At 45.1% G+C, this 22,015-nt stretch overlaps 1 protein-coding gene across 1 annotated transcript in view; it reads right to left on the reverse strand.

Moving 5' to 3' along the window:
- The window catches only part of drd3 (dopamine receptor D3), a gene marked incomplete at both ends in the record, with an annotated part of 54,277 nt that extends 32,512 nt beyond the window's left edge, over nucleotides 1-21,765 (reverse strand). Inside the window, 3 exons of the mRNA XM_084152110.1 lie at nucleotides 6,503-6,615; nucleotides 16,286-16,663; nucleotides 21,745-21,765. Of these exons, the coding sequence (XP_084008236.1) occupies nucleotides 6,503-6,615; nucleotides 16,286-16,663; nucleotides 21,745-21,765 (512 nt within the window). The remainder of the gene's footprint in view (nucleotides 1-6,502; nucleotides 6,616-16,285; nucleotides 16,664-21,744) is intronic.
- Nucleotides 21,766-22,015: the final 250 nt, after the last annotated feature.

Consider the following 22,015-nt stretch of genomic DNA (forward strand, 5'->3'; position numbering starts at 1 on the left):
CTCCAAAAAGTAAGATCTTTGTCCCCATGTGCAGTTGCAAACCGTAGTCTGGCTTTTTTATTGCGGTTTTGGAGCAGTGGCTTCTTCCTTGCTGAGCGGCCTTTCAGGTTATGTCGATATAGGACTTGTTTTACTGTGGATATAGATACTTTTGTACCTGTTTCCTCCAGCATCTTCACAAGGTGCTTTGCTGGTGTTCTGGGATTGATTTGCACCAAAGTACGTTTATCTCTAGGAGAAGGAACGCGTCTCCTTCCTGAGCGGTATGACGGCTGCGTGGTCCCATGGTGTTTATACTTGCGTACTATTGTTTGTACAGATGAATGTGGTACCTTCAGGCGTTTGAAAATTGCTCCCAAGGATGAACCAGACTTGTGGATGTCAAAAAAAAAATTCTGAAGTCTTGGCTGATTTCTTTTGATTTTCCCATGATGTCAAGCAAAGAGGCACTGAGTTTGAAGGTAGGCCTTGAAATACATCCACAGGTACACCTCCAATTGACTCAATTAGCCTATCAGAAGCTTCTAAAGCCATGACATCATTTTCTGGAATTTTCCAAGCTGTTTAAAGGCACAGTCAACTTAGTGTATGTAAACTTCTGACCCACTGGAATTGTGATACAGTGAATTATAAGTGAAATAATCTGTCTGTGAACAATTGTTGGAAAAATTACTTGTGTCATACAAAAAGCAGATGTCCTAACCGACTTGCTAAAACTATAGTTTGTTAACAAGAAATTTGTGGAGTGGTTGAAAAACAAGTTTTAATGACTCCAATCTAAGTGTATGTACATTTTCGACTTCAACTGTACATGAAGTTTCAAAAAGTCCAGCAATGCAATTACATTGAACATTACATAGGGCTGTGAATAGCGTATATTGTCCCTGAGCTGGTGGACCAATGGTTATTGCCTCTCTCCCTGCTGGAGGTACTACATGTTGGTTCCAACCTTAAAAGTAACAACAAAGAAAGTTAGCAGGTCTGTTAGGAAATGCATTTGTCACACCATCTGGATAAGGGCATTTCTGTGCTGCGCAAGAAATACTCTAAATGGGGAAATGGGAAACTTTTATTTAGCTGAGGGCCTGGGATCGGGAGAGACACTTAAGTGTTTTAGTACTATATCTCTTGACACGATGATGAAAATAATCATGGCCTCTAAACCTTCAAGCTGCATACTGGATCCTATTCCTACTAAACTGCTGAAGGAGCTGCTTCCTGTGCTTGGCCCTCCTATGTTGAACATAATAAACAGCTCTCTATCCACCGGATGTGTACCAAACTCACTAAAAGTGGCAGTGATAAAGCCTCTCTTGAAAAAGCCAAACCTTGACCCGGAAAATATAAAAAACTATCGGCCTATATCGAATCTTCCATTCCTCTCAAAAATTTTAGAAAAAGCTGTTGCGCAGCAACTCACTGCCTTTCTGAAGACAAACAATGTATACGAAATGCTTCAGTCTGGTTTTAGACCCCATCATAGCACTGAGACTGCACTTGTGAAGGTGGTAAATGACCTTTTAATGGCGTCAGACCGAGGCTCTGCATCTGTCCTCGTGCTACTAGACCTTAGTGCTGCCTTTGACACCATCGATCACCACATTCTTTTGGAGAGACTGGAAACCCAAATTGGTCTACACGGACAAGTTCTGGCCTGGTTTAGATCCTACCTGTCGGAAAGATATCAGTTTGTCTCTGTGAATGGTCTGTCCTCCGACAAATCAACTGTACATTTCGGTGTTCCTCAAGGTTCCGTTTTAGGACCACTATTGTTTTCACTATATATTTTACCTCTTGGGGATGTTATTCGAAAACATAATGTTAACTTTCACTGCTATGCGGATGACACACAGCTGTACATTTCAATGAAGCATGGTGAAGCCCCAAAATTGCCCTCGCTAGAAGCCTGTGTTTCAGACATAAGGAAGTGGATGGCTGAAAACTTTTTACTTTTAAACTCGGACAAAACAGAGATGCTTGTTCTAGGTCCCAAGAAACAAAGAGATCTTCTGTTAAATCTGACAATTCATCTTGATGGTTGTAAAGTCGTCTCAAATAAAACTGTGAAGGACCTAGGCGTTACTCTTGACCCTGATCTCTCTTTTGACGAACATATCAAGACTGTTTCAAGGACAGCTTTTTTCCATCTACGTAACATTGCAAAAATCAGAAATGTTCTGTCCAAAAATGATGCAGAAAAATTAATCCATGCATTTGTTACTTCTAGGTTAGACTACTGCAATGCTCTATTTTCCGGCTACCCGGATAAAGCACTAAATAAACTTCAGTTAGTGCTAAATACGGCTGCTAGAATCCTGACTAGAACCAAGAAATTTGATCATATTACTCCAGTGCTAGCTTCCCTACACTGGCTTCCTGTTAAGGCAAGGGCTGATTTCAAGGTTTTACTGTTAACCTATAAAGCGTTACATGGGCTTGCTCCTACCTATCTTTCCGAGTTGGTCCTGCCGTACATACCAATACGTACGCTACGGTCACAAGACGCAGGCCTCCTAATTGTCCCTAGAATTTCTAAGCAAACAGCGGGAGGCAGGGCTTTCTCCTATAGATCTCCATTTTTATGGAACAGTCTGCCTACCCATGTGAGAGACGCAGACTCAGTCTCAACCTTTAAGTCTTTACTGAAGACTTATCTCTTCAGTAGGTCATATGATTGAGTGTAGTCTGGCCCAGGAGTGTGAAGGTGAACGGAAAGGCTGGAGCAACGAACAGCCCTTGCTGTCTCTGCCAGGCCGGTTCCCCTCTCCACTGGGGTTCTCTGCCTCTAACCCTGTTGCAGGGGCTGAGTCACTGGCTTGCTGGTGCTCTTTCATGCCGTCCCTGGGAGGGGTGCGTCACTTGAGTGGGTTGAGTTACTGACGTGATCTTCCTGTCTGGGTTGGCGCCCCCCCCCTTGGTTTGTGCTGTGGTGGAGACCTCTGTGGGCTATACTCGGCCTTGTCTCAGGATTGTAAATAAATAAATTGTAATATAAAATAAAATTGATTGATTTTATTGGTATAGCTAGCTAGGTATCTTATGCTGCTATTGGTATAGCTAGAAATTGCAGTGAAGTCATCGAAATTATTTGAAATAACTCAACACTTAACAAACTAATTTCAATTACAATAAATAAAGGTTAACTTACTAATTTTTCGCTGTCCAGTGGCACTACAAGTGGGCATTTGATTTGCGAACTCCATCACATGTGAGATTACTGCTCTACAGAAACACCACATGTGCACTGAATTAAAGGGTAACTACACTAAAAAATCTAAGTTTCTTAGATTTTTCCCAGCCCTCAAAAGGTATCCCCTGATGTGTTTTATGCGTTGCTGTGAACAAAAAAAAAAAAAAATTGTGTTTTTTCTATTCAAAATGTGTGAAAGAAACTGGGGGGAAAACACATTTGAGAAAACGGAATTTGGGAGAAAAAAAACGAATTAGGCAAATAAATAAATACAAATATTTTAAAAGGCCCTACCAACGTTTGTTTGCAGTGCATGACTGCACTTTATAGCATGTGTCATCCTGCAGCAAAGCATTTTGGGGGAAGTTGAGGTCAAGGTTTGGCCATCCTAGAAACGTTTTAGAGTAAAATAATGTATGCCATTTAGCAGACGCTTTCATGCAAAGCGACTTACAGTCATGCGTGCATACATTTTTACGTATGGGTGGTCCATTATCCTGGTGTTGCAATACTCTTCCAAGACGCATGACAAGGTTATAAATGCTTTGTGAAGCCTCAATTTAATATGATTTATAAAGCCTTTAGTAAGCAGTGCTTATGCCACCCTTTTATATAGCACATGTTTATGTCATATTTTACATAGTGGGCTATGTCACATGTGACATCGGTGGTTATGTCACACAGTTATGCCACATTTATGAACCCTTTACAGAGCATGACATAAGGTTATAGATGATTTGTGACACATTTATATATTGTTTATGAAGGCTTTATGAAGCTTTTAGAAGCTGCACGTCATTTAAAGCGGGACTGTGTTGGTCAAGGCACTCTATCAAATACCAAAAACATATATGCCCCAGGTGCAGGGTCTATTTATTCTGGAAAACAAATACATGATAATAATACAGCTGTGATATTTCCTGGGAGAGCAGTGGTACATAATTGGGACAGCCGCTGCAATTACATCCTTACAGTGTAACACATGCTGTAAAATGGACATTTAAACAGATCTTTCTCTCTGTTTCTCTGTCTCTCTCTCTCTCTCTCTCGCTCTCTCATACACACACACAAACACATACACACATGTACGCACACACACACACACACACACACACACACACTTCACACCCAGGTGAAGGGCTTAATGAATCACCTGTCAGGACTAAGCTGCTAATCAGTGATTCTCAGTATAAAGATGCACATACAGTGAGGGAAAAAAGTTTTTGATCCCCTGTTGATTTTGTACGTTTGCCCACTGACAAAGAAATTATCAGTCTATAATTTTAATGGTAGGTTTATTTGAACAGTGAGAGACAGAATAACAACAAAAAAATCCAGAAAAACACATGTCAAAAATGTTATAAATTGATTTGCATTTTAATGAGGGAAATAAGTATTTGACCCCTCTGCAAAACATGACTTAGTACTTGGTGGCAAAACCCTTGTTGGCAATCACAGAGGAAGTCAAACGTTTCTTGTAGTTAGCCACCAGGTTTGCACACATCTCAGGAGGGATTTTGTCCCACTCCTCTTTGCAGATCTTCTCCAAGTCATTAAGGTTTCGAGGCTGACGTTTGGCAACTCGAACCTTCAGCTCCCTCTACAGATTTTCTATGGGATTTAGGTCTGGAGACTGGCTAGGCCACACCAGGACCTTAATGTGGTTATTCTTGAGCCACTCCTTTGTTGCCTTGGCCGTGTGTTTTGGGTCATTGTCATGCTGGAATACCCATCCACGACCCATTTACAATGCCCTGGCTGAGGGAAGGTGGTTCTCACCCACGATTTGACGGTACATGGCCCCGTCCATCGTCCCTTTGATGCAGTGAAGTTGTGCTGTCCCCTTAGCAGAAAAACACCCCCAAAGCATAATGTTTCCACCTCCATGTTTGACGGTGGGGATGGTGTTCTTGGGGTCATAGGCAGCATTCCTCCTCCTCCAAACACGGCGAGTTGAGTTGATGCCAAAGAGCTCCATTTTGGTCTCATCTGACCACAACACTTTCACCCAGTTCTCCTCTGAATCATTCAGATGTTCATTGGCAAACTTCAGACGGGCATGTATATGTGCTTTCTTGAGCCCGATTGCTGCAGGATTTCAGTCCTTCACGGCGTAGTGTGTTACCAATTGTTTTCTTGGTGACTATGGTCCCAGCTGCCTTGAGATCATTGACAATATCCTCCCGTGTAGTTCTGGGCTGATTCCTCACCGTTCTCATGATCATTGCAACTCCACGAGATGAGATCTTGCATGGAGCTCCAGGCCGAGGGAGATTGACAGTTCTTTTGTGTTTCTTCCATTTGTGAATAATCGCACCAACTGTTGTCACCTTCTCACCAAGCTGCTAGGCGATGGTCTTGTAGCCCATTCCAGCCTTGTGTAGGTCTACAATCTTGTCCCTGACATCCTTGGAAAGCTCTTTGGTCTTGGCCATGGTGGAGAGTTTGGAATCTGATTGATTGATTGCTTCTGTGGACAGGTGTCTTTTATACAGGTAACAAGCTGAGATTAGGAGCACTCCCTTTAAGAGTGTGCTCCTAATCTCAGCTCGTTACCTGTATAAAAGACACCTGGGAGCCAGAAATCTTTCTGAATGAGAGGGGGTCAAATACTTATTTCCCTCATTAAAATGCAAATCAATTTATAACATTTTTTACATGCGTTTTTCTGGATTTTTTTGTTGTTATTCTGTCTCTCACTGTTCAAATAAACCTACCATTAAAATGATAGACTGATCATTTCTTTGTCAGTGGGCAAACGTACAAAATCAGCAGGGGATCAAATACTTTTTTCCCTCTCTGTATACAGAGAATAACCATACGCTTTCACTCTCCAAACACACACACACATACACACACAGTGGTCTGCCCGCTGAGTTCCTGTTTCTTTGATGGTTAAAAGCATATTGTGCTAAAGAGCTGTTAAATATTAACTATTACATGAGCTGGAAAACTAAGCAAATAAATAATGTACATACCCGATGCACATCAACAGTAATCACGGCCATATCTCTCGTGGGAGAAAGTTTACAATCAAATATTTAAGGCTCACTTGAAGAGAAAGCAGACCTGCTCTCTGAACCTGACAACTCCACATGGCATCAAGCCAACTGGAGGTGCAGTAATGACAAATAATACTGTATAGAAAGTCTACCATATACACACGTTCACACACACAAAAACACCTAAGTCACTCCAAAAGTATATACCCACTTTAACACACACTTTCTCTTTCAAAAATAAAACTCAGACACGAACGCACTCTCACACACACACAAACAAAGACACACACAAACACAGAGAGCCTCTTACCTGTCGATGCTGATAGCACACAAGTTGAGAATGCTAGCGGTGCACATCATGACGTCCAAGGTGACAAAGATGTTACAGTACATCCTGCTGAAGAGCCATGCCCCTCCGACCACCTGGACAGGTAACACAGGGTCACATGACAGACACATTCACACAGCTTCATCAGTATCATCATCATCATTATCATCATCAGTATCATCATCATCATCATTTACATTTTACATTTTAGTCATTTAGCAGACGCTCTTATCCAGAGCGACTTACAGTTTGTGAGTGCATACATTTTTCATCATCAATATCAATCATCATCATTCATAATCAACATCGATCATCATCATTCATAATCAACATCAATCATCATCATTCATAATCAACATCATCATCATTTGATCATATTACTCCAGTGCTAGCCTCTGGCTGGCTTCCTGTTAAGGCTAGGGCTGATTTCAAGGTTTTACTGCTAACCTACAAAGCATTACATGGGCTTACTCCTACCTACCTCTCCGATTTGGTCCTGCCGTACCTACCTACACGTACGCTACGGTCACAAGACGCAGGCCTCCTTATTGTCCCTAGAATTTCTAAGCAAACAGCTGGAGGCAGGGCTTTCTCCTATAGAGCTCCATTTTTATGGAATGGTCTGCCTATCCATGTGAGAGACGCAGACTCGGTCTCGACCTTTAAGTCTTTACTGAAGACTAATCTCTTCAGTAGGTCCTATGATTGAGTGTAGTCTGGCCCAGGGGTGCGAAGGTGAATGACAAGGCACTGGAGCGACGAACTGCCCTTGCTGTCTCTGCCTGGCCGGCCACCCTCTCTCCACTGGGATTCTCTGCCTCTGACCCTATTACGGGTGCTGAGTCACTGGCTTACTAGTGCTCTTCCATGCCATCCCTAGGAGGGGTGCGTCACTTGAGTGGGTTGAATCACAGACATGATCTTCTTGTCCGGTTTTGCGCCCCCTCGGGCTCGTGCGGTGGAGGAGATCTTCGTGGGCTATACTCAGCCTTGTCTCAGGGTAGTAAGTTGGTGGTCTGTTGATATCCCTCTAGTGGTGTGGGGGCTGTGCTTTGGCAAAGTGGGTGGGGTTATATCTTGCCTGGTTGGCCCTGTCCGGGCGTATCGTCGGACGGGGCCACAGTGTCCCCCGACCCACCCCTGTCTCAGTCTCCAGTATCCATGCTGCAGTAGTCTATGTGCCGGGGGGCTAGGGTCAGTCTGTTATATCTGGTGTAATTATCTGGTGTCCTGTGTGAATGGAAGTATGCTCCCTCTAATTCTCTCTCTACCTCCCCTCCCAGAGGACCTGAGCCCTAGGATCATGCCTCAGGACTACCTGGCCTGATGACTCCTGGCTGTCCCCAGTCCACCTGGTCGTGCTGCTGCTCCAGTTTCAACTGTTCTGCCTGCAGCTAGGAAACCCTGACCTGTTCACCGGACGTGCTACCTTGTACCGGACTTGCTGTTTTCGACTCTCTCTCCCTACCGCACCTGCTGTCTCGACCTCTGAATCCTCGGCTACGAAAAGCCAAGTGACATTCACTCCTGAGGTACTGACCTGTTACACCCTCTACAACCACTGTGATTATTATTTGACCCTGCTGGTCATCTATGAACATTTGAACATCTTGAAGAACAATCTGGCCTTAAATGGCCATGTACTCTTATAATCTCCACCCGGCACAGCCAGAAGAGGACTGGCCACCCCTCAGAGCCTGGTTCCTTTCTAGGTTTCTTCCTAGGTTCCTGCCTTTCTAGGGAGTTTTTCCTAGCCACCGTGCTTCTACATCTGCATTGCTTGCTGTTTGGGGTTTTAGGCTGGGTTTCTGTATAGCACTTTGTGACATCTGCTGATGTAAAAAGGGCTTCATAAATCATTTTGATTGATTGATTGATCATCAATATCAATCATCATCATTCATAATCAACACACACACATCAAATATATTATTCTCTCTCTCTCTCTTGCTCTCTCTCTTGCTCTCTCTCTATCTCTCTCTCCCTCTCTCTCTCACACACACACCAATTCTTCTCCCTCCACAATACAACATGATCGAACCCTCACACACAGAGTCCAATTATGCCCCCACATTCACTACTAGCTGGCGAGTAGCTATTAGCAACGGTATAGTTGTTTCACGCCTGAGAGTGCCTGTAATTACGCCAGCTGGCTGCCTACAATAATTACGTACAATAATTGCCTACCATTCAGCTGTTTTCTAACCTCATTGTCTGAACCGTTAACGTTAGGCAGCAAGTGGCTACTGTGCTCGAAAATTAGCAAGCTTGTTGCAACCTGGATAGCTACTTGTAAACAATAGCTGGAACGACCGAGCGAACAGACGCGAACTGGCTGAGTCAATTCAGTGGCTAGCTTTGCACTTGGCTAGCTAACAGTAGCTGCTAGGGGTAAGTCATAACCTACACTTGTGTTTTGTTTTTTACATATTGATAGCCCGAGTCGCTCAAGGAATTCGGGACATGGGTGACTAGTTAACGTTAGTTTGGCTCTCTCTGTGTGTTCGTGCCGTGAAAGGAGGGGTTCTTCTTTGTCTGAAAGCAATGGCTAGCTAGTTTGCTAACTATTCTAGCTAACTAACTGGCTGAATAAGTTGACGACGGACTCGCTCAAGCTGTCGGGACTAACCCACAATGTTAGACACGGACGATCTGCTTGTGTGTTGATACACTGGTGGTTGTTGTGGCTGAGTATTGGCGCTAAACCCTGCTGTTGGAGACCAGCATGCTAGCTGGCTGTGGCGTCTTATGACGAGGTGCCCGGACGTTTTTCACTGAATAATACTGCACCTAGTTAGCTAGCTGAATAAACTAGGTTAGTCTATTCCTAGAAAACATTGAACCGCTGTAGTTTACAACAATTATAGTTTCTGAGGTGGAAGTTGGGAGAGTTATATTTGGGAGTTGTGGTGAGGGAGGCCCCGCTCTCTCCTTTCCCAGATGTTTAGTTCATTTTATTCCGATCTCCTCTGCATTATTGTAGCCATCTGCTGCAGCCTGTCAACTATGCCTCTGCCTATCCCTGTTCTCTCCTCTCCGCACAGGCTACACAAACGCCTCACACCGCGTGGCTGCTGCCTCTCTAACCTGGTGGTCCCTGCACGCACGACCCACGTGGAGTTCCAGGTCTCAGGCAGCCTCTGGAACTGCCGTTCTGCTGCCAACAAGGCAGACTTCATCCCAGCCTATGCTACCCTCCAGTCCCTCGACTTCTTGGCGCTGACGGAAACATGGATTACCACTGAAAACACTGCTACTCCTGCTGCTCTCTCCTCGTCTGACCATGTGTTCTCGCATACCCCGAGAGCATCTGGTCAGCGGGGTGGTGGCACAGGAATCCTCATCTCTCCCAAGTGGACATTCTCAATTTTTCCCCTGACCCATCTGTCTGTCTCCTCATTTGAATTCCATGCTGTCACAGTCACTAGCCCATTTAAGCTTAATATCCTTGTCATCTATCGCCCTCCAGGTTCCCTTGGAGAGTTCATCAATGAGCTTGACGCCTTGATAAGTTCCTTTCCTGAGGATGGCTCACCCCTCACAGTTCTGGGGGATTTCAACCTCCCTACGTCTACATTTGACTCATTTCTCTCTGCCTCCTTCTTTCCACTCCTCTCCTCTTTTGACCTCACCCTCTCACAGTCCCCCCCTACTCACAAGGCAGGCAATACGCTTGACCTCATCTTCACTAGATGCTGTTCTTCTACTAATCTCACTGCAACTCCCCTCCAAGTCTCCGACCACTACTTTGTATCCTTTTCTCTCTCCCTCTCCTCCAACACTGCTCGCTCTGCCCCTACACAGATGGTAATGCGCCGTCACAACCTTCGCTCTCTCTCTCCCGCTACTCTCTCCTCTTCCATCCTATCATCTCTTCCCTCTGCTCAATCCTTCTCCCTCCAATCTCCTGATTCTGCCTCCTCAACCCTCCTCTCCTCCCTTTCTGCATCCTTTGACTCTCTATGTCCCCTATCCTCCCGGCCGGCTCGGTCCTCCCCTCCAGCTCCGTGGCTTGATGACTCATTGCGAGCTCACAGAACAGAGCTCCGGGCAGCTGAGCGGAAATGGAAGAAAACTAGACTCCCTGCAGACCTGGCATCTTTTCACTCCCTCCTCTCTACATTTTCTTCATCTGTTTCTGCTGCTAAGGCCACTTTCTACCACTCTAAATTCCAAGCATCCGCCTCTAACCCTAGGAAGCTCTTTGCCACATTCTCCTCCCTGCTGAATCCCCCCCCCCCCCTCCTCCCTCTCTGTGGATGACTTCGTCAACCATTTTGAAAAGAAGGTTGACGACATCCGATCCTCGTTTGTTAAGTCAAATGACACTGCTGGTCCTGCTCACACTGCCCTACCCTATGCTTTGACTTCTTTCTCCCCTCTCTCTCCAGATGAAATCGTGCGACTTGTGACGGCAGGCCGCCCAACAACCTGCCCGCTTGACCCTATCCCCTCCTCTCTTCTCCAGACCATCTCCAGTGACCTTCTCCCTTACCTCACCTCGCTGATCAACTCATCCTTGACCGCTGGCTATGTCCCTTCCGTCTTCAAGAGAGCGAGAGTTGCACCCCTTCTCAAAAAACCAACACTCGATCCCTCTGATGTCAACAACTACAGACCAGTATCCCTTCTTTCTTTTCTCTCCAAAACTATTGAGCGTGCCGTCTTTAGCCAACTCTCTTGCTATCTCTCTCAGAATGACCTTCTTGATCCAAACCAGTCAGGTTTCAAGACTGGTCATTCAACTGAGACTGCTCTTCTCTGTGTCACACAGGCTCTCCGCACTGCTAAAGCTAACTCTCTCTCCTCTGCTCTTGTCCTTCTAGACCTGTCTGCTGCCTTTGATACTGTGAACCATCAGATCCTCCTCTCCACCCTCTCCGAGCTGGGCATCTCCGGCGCGGCTCACTCTTGGATTGCGTCCTACCTGACCGGTCGCTCCTACCAAGTGGCATGGCGAGAAGCTGACTCCGCACCACGTGCTCTCACCACTGGTGTCCCCCAGGGCTCAGTTCTAGGCCCTCTCCTATTCTCGCTATACACCAAGTCACTTGGCTCTGTCATATCCTCACATGGCCTCTCCTATCATTGCTACGCTGACGACACACAACTAATCTTCTCCTTTCCCCCTTCTGATAACCAGGTGGCGAATCGCATCTCTGCATGTCTGGCAGACATATCAGTATGGATGACGGATCACCACCTCAAGCTGAACCTCGGCAAGACGGAGCTGCTCTTCCTCCCGGGGAAGGACTGCCCGTTCCATGATCTCGCCATCACGGTTGACAACTCCGTTGTGTCCTCCTCCCAGAGTGCGAAGAGCCTTGGCGTGACCCTGGACAACACCCTGTCATTCTCCGCTAACATCAAGGCGGTGACCCGATCCTGTAGGTTCATGCTCTACAACATTTGGAGAGTACGACCCTGCCTTACACAGGAAGCGGCACAGGTCCTAATCCAGGCACTTGTCATCTCCCGTCTGGATTACTGCAACTCGCTGTTGGCTGGGCTCCCTGCCTGTGCCATTAAACCCCTACAACTCATCCAGAATGCCGCAGCCCGTCTGGTGTTCAACCTTCCCAAGTTCTCTCACGTCACCCCGCTCCTCCGCACACTCCACTGGCTTCCAGTTGAAGCTTGCATCTGCTACAAGACCATGGTGCTTGCCTACGGAGCTGTGAGGGGAACGGCACCTCCGTACCTTCAGGCTCTGATCAGTCCCTACACCCAAACGAGGGCACTGCGTTCATCCACCTCTGGCCTGCTGGCTCCCCTATCTCTGCGGAATCATAGTTCCCGCTCAGCCCAGTCAAAACTGTTCGCTGCTCTGGCACCCCAATGGTGGAACAAGCTCCCTCACGACGCTAGGACAGCGGAGTCACTCACCACCTTCCGGAGACATTTGAAACCCCACCTCTTTAAGGAATACCTGGGATAGGATAAAGTAATCCTTCTACCCCCCCCCCCCCCCTTTACTCCAACCCCCCCCCCCCCCCCCCCCCAAAAATAAATAAATAATAATAACATTCTAAAGTGGTTATCCCACTGGCTATAAGGTGAATGCACCTATTTGTAAGTCGCTCTGGATAAGAGCGTCTGCTAAATGACGTAAATGTAATGTAAATGAAAGTACAATTACACACTCCCAGTTCCAGCCCACCTTACCCAGACAGATAGCACTGCTCAGACATGCCTTCCCTTAAGTTCTATAATACGTGATATCAACTGTCTGACAGAGATACATGTGTTCTGAGCTGCAGCGCCTGACTGCTGGATCTCCTGGCCTTAGATGGGAACACACACACAGGCATCCCCCCCCCCCCCCCCCCATCCACATGCATCCTTCCTAACCTCTAATGGGTTCCAGTGAGACACCCTACATCAGGCTCCCTCTTCCAGACATGAACATACTGTATGGCTCAGAGCTGTCTGCTCTCTGCATATCATCACTAATGTGACCTCTACGACTATGGCATTCCCTATCAGCGTACAAGACAGACAGGACCATCATCTGCGTCTGTAGTGTGACTGGATTTATGTGGGATGTATCTAATGATGGCATGTTTTAGCCCTAATACTAATAGGTGGACAAATAAAGTTGAGGACATATTATTAGAATCTGATGATCTACTTTGCATTGAATAATTGGCACTTGGCCAAAGCAGTAAGTTAGCTACTGAGGTAATTTGGATGAAATACTCTCTATGAGCCAGGCTTGTGTCTGCTTCTCACTATGACACTGTTGATTGTCATGGAACCCAAACAGCTCTCACTGTGCACTATTTTCACTTAACTCTCATAATGTATATTTTCTCAACTCCACATGGTTGAGGTTATAGAGGAATCTGACACTGGTTCAGGCCTTAGGTGCAGCGTCGTGAGTTGAGTTTGCAATAGCACACTGTGCCTCTCGCCCGACCCTGAATGGAATCATGACCAACGATTCAAACAAATTCAAAATGAACACATCAACACTTCTACCTCCTCCAGTTCCCCCAGACAATAATTATATCTAATGGACGAATCAACCCCCACTGACGATACTTCTCTAAATTCATTTCAATAAGACTTCCCACAAGGGACAATTATGTGGAGCATTTAGAAATATAAGATAAAACATTATTATAAGCAATAGACATCAATATCTTCCACCCACTCACAGTCCCAGAATGCATCACCACACTCTCTCACACCCCATGAGGGAGAATCCCAAAGTAATAACATGACCATCTCCCTGCCCTTATCCTTCCTCCATCTCTCACATGCATCTTCCTTGAAAATAATGAAAACTCAAAGTGAACACATCCTCTCCCCTCCTCTCAATCCCAAAGCCATCCATTGTCCCAAACTGTCTCTCTTTCAGTAGTTTTGTCACGTTGTATAATGATTAGAAGACAGGCGCAGGAATAGGTATTAGGGGTTTTATTACTCCACCCAACACAAACACGTATATATATACCAAAGGGATGTATCCCAAACAAAGAGCGAGGTGTAACCTCTACACGGGACGAGACCCGTAAAAAACCAGAGCACAATACACGGTACTCAGGAGAAAAACGGACATGGGACAATAATGGACAAGGACAATGGGGAACAGAGGGCACATATACAGTGAGGGAAAAAAGTATTTGATCCCCTGCTGATTTTGTACGTTTACCCACTGACAAAGAAATGATCAGTCTATCATTTTAATGGTAGGTTTATTTGAACAGTGAGAGACAGAATAACAACAAAAAAATCCAGAAAAACGCACGTCTAAAATTTTATAAATTGATTTGCATTTTAAGAGGGAAATAAGTATTTGACCCCTCTGCAAAACATGACTTAGTACTTGGTGGCAAAACCCTTGTTGGCAATCACAGAGGTCAGACGTTTCTTGTAGTTGGCCACCAGGTTTGCACACATCTCAGGAGGGATTTTGTTCCACTCCTCTTTGCAGATCTTCTCCAAGTCATTAAGGTTTCGAGGCTGACGTTTGGCAACTCGAACCTTCAGCTCCCTCTACAGATTTTCTATGGGATTTAGGTCTGGAGACTGGCTAGGCCACACCAGGACCTTAATTTGCTTCTTCTTGAGCCACTCCTTTGTTGCCTTGGCCGTGTGTTTTGTCGCTCTGGATAAGAGCGTCTGCTAAATGACTAAAATGTAAATGTAAACCACTCAATTGGGTTGAGGTCGGGGGATTGTGGAGGACAGGTCAACTGATGCAGCACTCCATCACTCTCCTTCTTGGTAAAATAGCCCTTACACAGCCTGGAGGTGTGTTGGGTCATTGTCCTGTTGAAAAACAAATGATAGTCCCACTAAGCCCAAACCAGATGGAATGGTGTATCACTGCAGAAGGTTGTGGTAGCCATGCTGGTTAAGTTTGCCTTGAATTCTAAATAAATCACAGACAGTGTCACCAGCAAAGCACCCCCACACCATAACACCTCCTCCTCCATGCTTTACGGTGGGAAATACACATGCAGAGATCATCCATTCACCCACACCGCGTCTCACAAAGACACAGCGGTTGGAACCAATCATCTCCAATTTGGACTCCAGACCAAAGGACACATTTCCACCGGTCTAATGTCCATTGCTTGTGTTTTTTGCCCCAAGCAAGTCTCTTCTTCTTATTGGTGTCCTATAGTAGTAGTTTCTTTGCAGCAATTCGACCATGAAGGCCTGATTCACACAGTCTCCTCTAAACAGTTGATGTTGAGATGTGTCTGTTACTTGAACTCTGTGAAGCATTTATTTGGACTGCCATTTCTGAGGCTGGTAACTCTAATAAACGTATCCTCTGCAGCAGAGGTAACTCTGGGTCTCCCATTCCTGTGGCGGGCCTCATGTGAGCCAGTTTCATCATAGCGCTTGATGGTTTTTGCGACTGCAAAAACGTTCCGTATTGACTGACCTTGAAATGTTCCGTATTGACTGACCTTCATATCTTAAAGTAATGATGGACTGTCATTTCTCTTTGCTTATTTGAGCTGTTCTTGCCATAATATGGACTTGGTATTTTACCAAATAGGGCTATCTTCTGTATACCCCCCCCCCCCCCCCCCCCACACACACACACCTTGTCACAACACAACTGATTGGCTTAAACACATTAAGAAGGAAATAAATTCCACAAATTAACTTTTAAGAAGGCATACCTGTTCATTGAAATGGATTCCAGGTGACTACCTCATGACGCTGGTTGAGAGAATGCCAAGAGTGTGCAAAGCTGTCATCAAGGCAAAGGGTGGCTTTTTGAAGATTCTCAAATATAATATATATTTCGATTTGTTTAACACTTTTTTGGTTACTACATGATTCCATATGTGTTATTTCATAGTTTTGATATCTTCACTATTATTCTACAATGTAGAAAATAGTAAAAATAAAGAAAAACCCTTGAATGAGTAGGTGTTCTAAAAATGTTGACCGGTAGTGTAGGTCTGATGAGTTTTTCCTGACCCTGTGACCTGACTAAGAAAAACATCCCAGCCATTAACATTCCCAACAGACATTCCCAACAAACAGTCCCAGATCTGTTTATGCTGACCAACTCCTATGGTCCTATGGCCATTGTCACGCCAATAACAATAGGAGTTGGCAAGACCACCACCATCCCTGGTCCCAACCTGCTTTTCCTCCAAATACCCTCCATCCCCAACCCATCCCTGGTCCCCCACACAGGTCGACCCTCACCTCCAAATACCCTCCCTCCCCAACCCAACCCATCCCTGTCCGCACGTCCCCACCCCACCCCCCTACCCAGTGGACCCTCACCTCCAGGTATACAGCCCAGGGCATGACCAGTGAGGCCACCAGCAGGTCAGCTACAGCCAGGCTCACCACCAGGTAGTTAGTGGTGGTCTGTAGGGACCTCTCCCGCACCACAGCCAGACACACCAGCACGTTGCCGAACACGATGGCCAGGATGAGTAGGGAGTACAGCATGGCGTAGTAGTTACGCTCCGTATCCTCCTCCTCCCAACCACTAGAGGAATTCCGCTGGAGGGGGAGGTCTTCCGGAACCTGTTCCGAGTCATTCCAGAAGAAGCGTTCAGAGCCGCTAAACATCGCCATGGAGATGTCCCGGTGACATGAGAGAGGGGCTGGGTGAGAGACCTGCATGGGAGAGAGGGACAGAGATGGAGCTGATATCTATCACATGACAACCACTAAGAGAAAGATCCATCCATACAACACACAATCCTCATAGGGAAACCCTGAGTCACATGCACATCTAATCTGATACATCCCCATGACCAAGATGAATATACAATATTGAGCACATATATATGACAACCATTCCCCATTCGGTACACGCTATCCCTCCCTCACATTTATAATAGTGTCACCTACACAGTGAGGCAATCGCCACAAACACAAAACACAATATCCTGCAGCGAGTTCAGGGTCAGGGTCGGAGGGCTGGAGACGGAGTGATGTTCTCTCAGACTCCCAGCAGAAATTCTACTGGCTTGTCTTAATGCCAAAATAAATGAGTTCTCAGTCTTTACAATAAACGTGTCCCTGTCATTATTCACTTTATATTACCGGAGGACTTACAGCTTAATGTCGTGGATGTGAATCTGATGAAGGCTGCTAGAAGTTACTGTTTTCTGCTGAAGCACTGCAACAGAGAGCACTGTAACAAAGAGCACTGCAACAGAGAGCACTGCAACAGAGAGCACTGCAGCAAAGAGCACTGCAACAGAGAGCACTGCAGCAGAGAGCACTGTAACAGAGAGCACTGCAGCAGAGAGCACTGTAACAGAAAGCACTGCAACAGAGAGCACTGTAACAGAGAGCACTGCAACAGAGAGCACTGTAACAGAGAGCACTGCAATAGAGAGCACTGCAGCAGAGAGCACTGCAACAGAGAGCACTGCAACAGAGAGCACTGCATCAGAGAGCACTGCAACAGAGAGCATTGCAACAGAGAGCACTGCAACAGAGAGCACTGCAGCAGACCCAAAGTCTGTTGGCACGATTATCAATTTAATCTTATTGCAACAGTATTGACTTTTTAATATGAGGATTTTTCCCAGTCATCCCCTCATTGAAGGCACCCACTCACTTACAGTAAATAGCTGTGGATTATGGCTTTTATTAAATGGCTACAATGCTAAATTGAAACATGTTAATCTAATGCAGTCATGTCATTGATTATTGCCTTTGGCCTGTTACGGTAAACCCTCTCCATCAGAGAGCGCTAATAACTCTGTAGCTGGTGTTTTGAGTTGTCTGAAGTCCTCTCTCTCTCTCGACTCTCTCTCTCTCTCTCTCTCTCTCTCTCTCTCTCTCCTCTCTCTCTCTCTCTCTCTCTCTCTCTCTCTCTCTTCTCTCTCTCTCTCTCTCTCTTCTCTCTCTCTCTGCTCTCTCTCTCTCTCTCTCTCTCTCTCTCTTCTCTCTCTCTCTCTCTCTCTCTCTCTCTCTCTCTCTCTCTGCTCTCTCTCTCTCTCCTCTCTCTCTCTCTCTCTCTCTCTCTCTCCTCCTCTCTCTCTCTCTCTCTCTCCTCTCCTCTCTCTCTCTCTCTCTCTCTCTCTCTCTCTCTCTCTCTCTCTCCTCTCTCTCTCTCTCCTCTCTCTCTCTCTCTCTCTCTCTCTCTCTCTCTCTCTTTCTTTCTTTCTATCTCTGGCTTTGGTACCTATCTCCATCCCTTCACCCACTTCTCTCCATCAATTCCGCTTACCCTTCTCCTATTCATGGCTGGACTCCAGGTATCAGCAAAATGATAATGCCTACACCTGTGCAGTCCAAGTCCCCGCTCCAAGCATAAAGTACCTTTGTTATTCAATGCCTGACATTTGTACCTGGCTCTGCGGTAGGTAGATTCAGTTAACCTATAAAGACCTTTCAGCTATATTAATTTAACCTATCCAGACCTTTCAGATCAGCAGGGGGAGTGGACAATGGCCAGGTACAAGTGGTACTCCTCTCCCCTTCTCTTGTCTCCCCTCCCTTCCTTTCCTATCCTCCCCTCCTTTCACATCCTCTCTTCTCCTGTTTCATTGTCCCACAGAGCTCCCACTACTCCCCACCATACTAACCTGGTTGTCCCAGACTCACTCCTGTGTCTCCCCTTCTCTACAGCTGTAATATGGACTCAGCTCTATTCTCAAACCCTCTCTATTCCCTCAACATTTACTCTCTATCCTTCTATATCTACTTTCTACTTCCTGATGCTACTCATGCACAGTGACTTCAGAAAGTATTCACACCCCTTAACTGAGTCAGTACTTGGTAGAAGCACCTTTGGCGGCGATTACAACTGTGAGCCTTTTGGGGTAAGTCTCTAAGAGCTTTGCACACTTGGATTGTACAATATTTGCTAATTTTTATTTTATAAATTATTCAAGCTCTGTCAAGTTGATTGTTGATCATTGCTAGACAGTCATTTTTAAGTCTTGCCATAGATTTTCAAACCAATTTAAGTCGAAACTGTAACTAGGCCACTCAGGAACATTCAATGTCGTCTTGGAAAGCAACTCCAGTGTAGATTTGGCCTTGTGTTTTAGGTTATTGTCCTGCTGAAAGGTGAATTTGTCTCCCAGTGTCTGTTGGAAAGCAAACTGAACCAGGTTTTCCTCTAGGATTTTGCCTGTGCTTATTGCTGTGTTCCGTTTCTTTTAATCCTGAAAAACTCCCTAGTCCTTGCCGATGACAAGCATACCCATAACATAACGCAGCCACCACCATGCTTGAAAATATGAACAGAGGTACACAGTGATGTGTTGTGTTGATTTGCCCCAAACATAACGCTTTGTATTCAGGATAAAAAGTTAATTTCTTTGCTACATTTTGTGCAGTATTACTTAAATCCCTTGTTGCAAACAGGATGCATGTTTTGGAATATTTTTATTCTGTACAGGCTTCCTTCATTTCACTATGTAATTTAGGTTAGTATTGTGGAGTAACTACAATGTTGTTGATCCATTCTCAGTTTTGTCATATAACAACCATTAAACTCTGTAACTGTTTTAAAATCACCATTAGCCTCATGATGAAATCCCTGAGCGTTTCCTTCCTCTCCGGCTACTGAGTTAGGAAGGACAGCTGTAACTTTGTAGTGACTGAGTGTATTGATACACCATCCAAAGCCTAATTAATAACTTCACCACGCTCCAAGAGATATTCAGTGTCATTTTTTTTTTACACATCTACCAATCGGTGCCCTTCTTTGAAAGGCATTGAAAAACCTCCCTGGTCTTTGTGGTTGAAATTCACTACTCGATTGAGGGACCTTACAGATAACTGTATGTGTGGGGTACAGAGATGTGGTAGTTAAAAATGTATGTTAACCACTATTTTTTAACACGGAATGAGTCCATGCAATTTATTATGTGATTTGTTAAGCACATTTTTACTCCTGAACATATTTAGGCTTGCCATAACAAAGAGGTTGAACACTTATTGACTCAAGACATTTCAGTTTTTATTTGTTCTATTAATTTCAAAAAAATTATACAAACAAAATTCCACTTTGACATTATGGGGTATTGTGTGTAGATCAGTGACACAAAATCTCAATTGAATCCATTCTTAATTCAAGCTGTAACACAACAAAATGTGGAAAAAGTAAAGGGGTGTGAATACTTTCTGAAGGTATTGTATATTCTCGATTCCCTCATGCTCTATCTTCTCTCTATCCCTGTTTAGTCCTTGATCCTATCTAGTCCTTTACCATGTCTAGTCCTTGATCCTGTTTAGTCCTTGATCATGTCTAGTCCTTGACCATGTCTAGTCCTGGATCCTGTCTAGTTATTGATCCTGTTTAGTCCTTGATCCTGTCTAGTCATTGAACCTGTCTATTCCTGGATCCTGTCTAGTCCTTGCCCTGGTCTAGTCATTGATCCAGTTTAGTCATTGATCCTGTCTAGTCCTTGACTCGGTCTAGTCCTTGATCCTGTCTAGTCCTTGACTCAGTCTAGTCCTTGATCCTGTCTAGTAATTGATCCTATGCAGTGACAGAACAGACCCAAACAGAGTCTAGAGGGAGGGATATCTTCCATCTGCACGGAGACATGGTGAATTAAGAGTGCGCATGGTAACTGGTGCTGCACACTTACTGCCCTCGGATAATAAACACCTCTATCACGGGACCCGGGATTGACAATGCAGCGTGGGTCTGCATGCGTTGAAGACAAGGAAAAAAGACACAAATGTTTTGGCAGAGTGTGTGTGTGTGTCTCTTTCTCACACACATGTGCGCACACACACACGAATGCCTGCACACACACACACACACACACACACACACACACACACACACGTAGTGCTTTGGAACAGGCAGTGCTTGTTTGTCCTGATGATGGCTCTGGTTGTATACAATGTACTTGAACATGAAGCAAAACCCCCCACCTCCCTCACACAGCTCCACACACTGCCAAAACAAACTACCAAAACTACATTTACATAAATGTTTTCACATGAGAAAATTAACTGGACTGACAGAGCATTAGGCATCAAATGTATTCATCCATGAATACATTGCTAATAGACATTCTATATGTAACCTGGTAATAAAAAAGTATGGTGTTAGAAGGTATTCAGATAGCCTATCACAATGACTGACTCCTAGTTAGTCATTATCACTGAAATATGCAGTTATCATTTATAATCACTTTGGCTGTCCAACTTAATTTGGAGATGCTATCTTGCACCTGCGGTTCTTCAAATTATTTATGCTTATCTGATAAATCCTCCCTGCTGTCAGGACATCCTGTCAGGACATCCTCTTATGCACACTTCATAGGAGAAATTAATGTCGAACCCATAGAATTCCGCGCGAAAGGTAGCCTACACCTTCGATATGCCTCTCGTGAGATTGGGGTCAATCCCTGACACCTAAACCACAATTACGCGTGACGAGTATATCAAGCCAACATGCATGGCCAAATGATATGGCCAAATGGACCACAGTAATTCAAAAATTGGTAATAGTCGGCATAAAAAGAAAACATCACTGAAAGTCATACATCAAGTAGATTGGGCTAGAATAAATAAACACCCAAATAAATGCTGGAAGTAAAACGGTTAAATGCATCAGAATAAGTCGGCAGGCGACCATAACAGTTCCAACTTGTATCTAAACCTATCATGTTTATTATGTGTGCGCCACAAACAGACAGTCCTACCTGTTAGGCTGTTCCAGCGCAGGATGCATTAGGTGCCATCGCGTAATCCGTCCGTTGGAAGGTAAAAGTTGCCCGGTCTGTTTTTATCCATTCCAACCGTACCCAGAGCTGTGGGGCGCCCATTCTCCGTGCGCTCTGAGTCAGAGCTCCGAGACTCATTAATGCACAAGACTAGAGATACTCACCCACTCCGATGTTTTCCCTTCCTTTAGTTATTCTAGCAAAGTCACTGGTTCACTTTTCTTGAGTTGCGCTGAAGATAGGCGCGAACAAGACTGCATCTCGGAACGTGATAGAGCCTTCTAGCCTCGATTAAAATGAGCTTCAAGTGTGATGATTAGCCTATGGGTGGTGGTGGTTAATCTACCTGGTC

The sequence above is a fragment of the Coregonus lavaretus genome, assembly GCF_964263955.1.
Source record: "Coregonus lavaretus genome assembly, chromosome: 34".
Taxonomy (NCBI): domain Eukaryota; kingdom Metazoa; phylum Chordata; class Actinopteri; order Salmoniformes; family Salmonidae; genus Coregonus; species Coregonus lavaretus.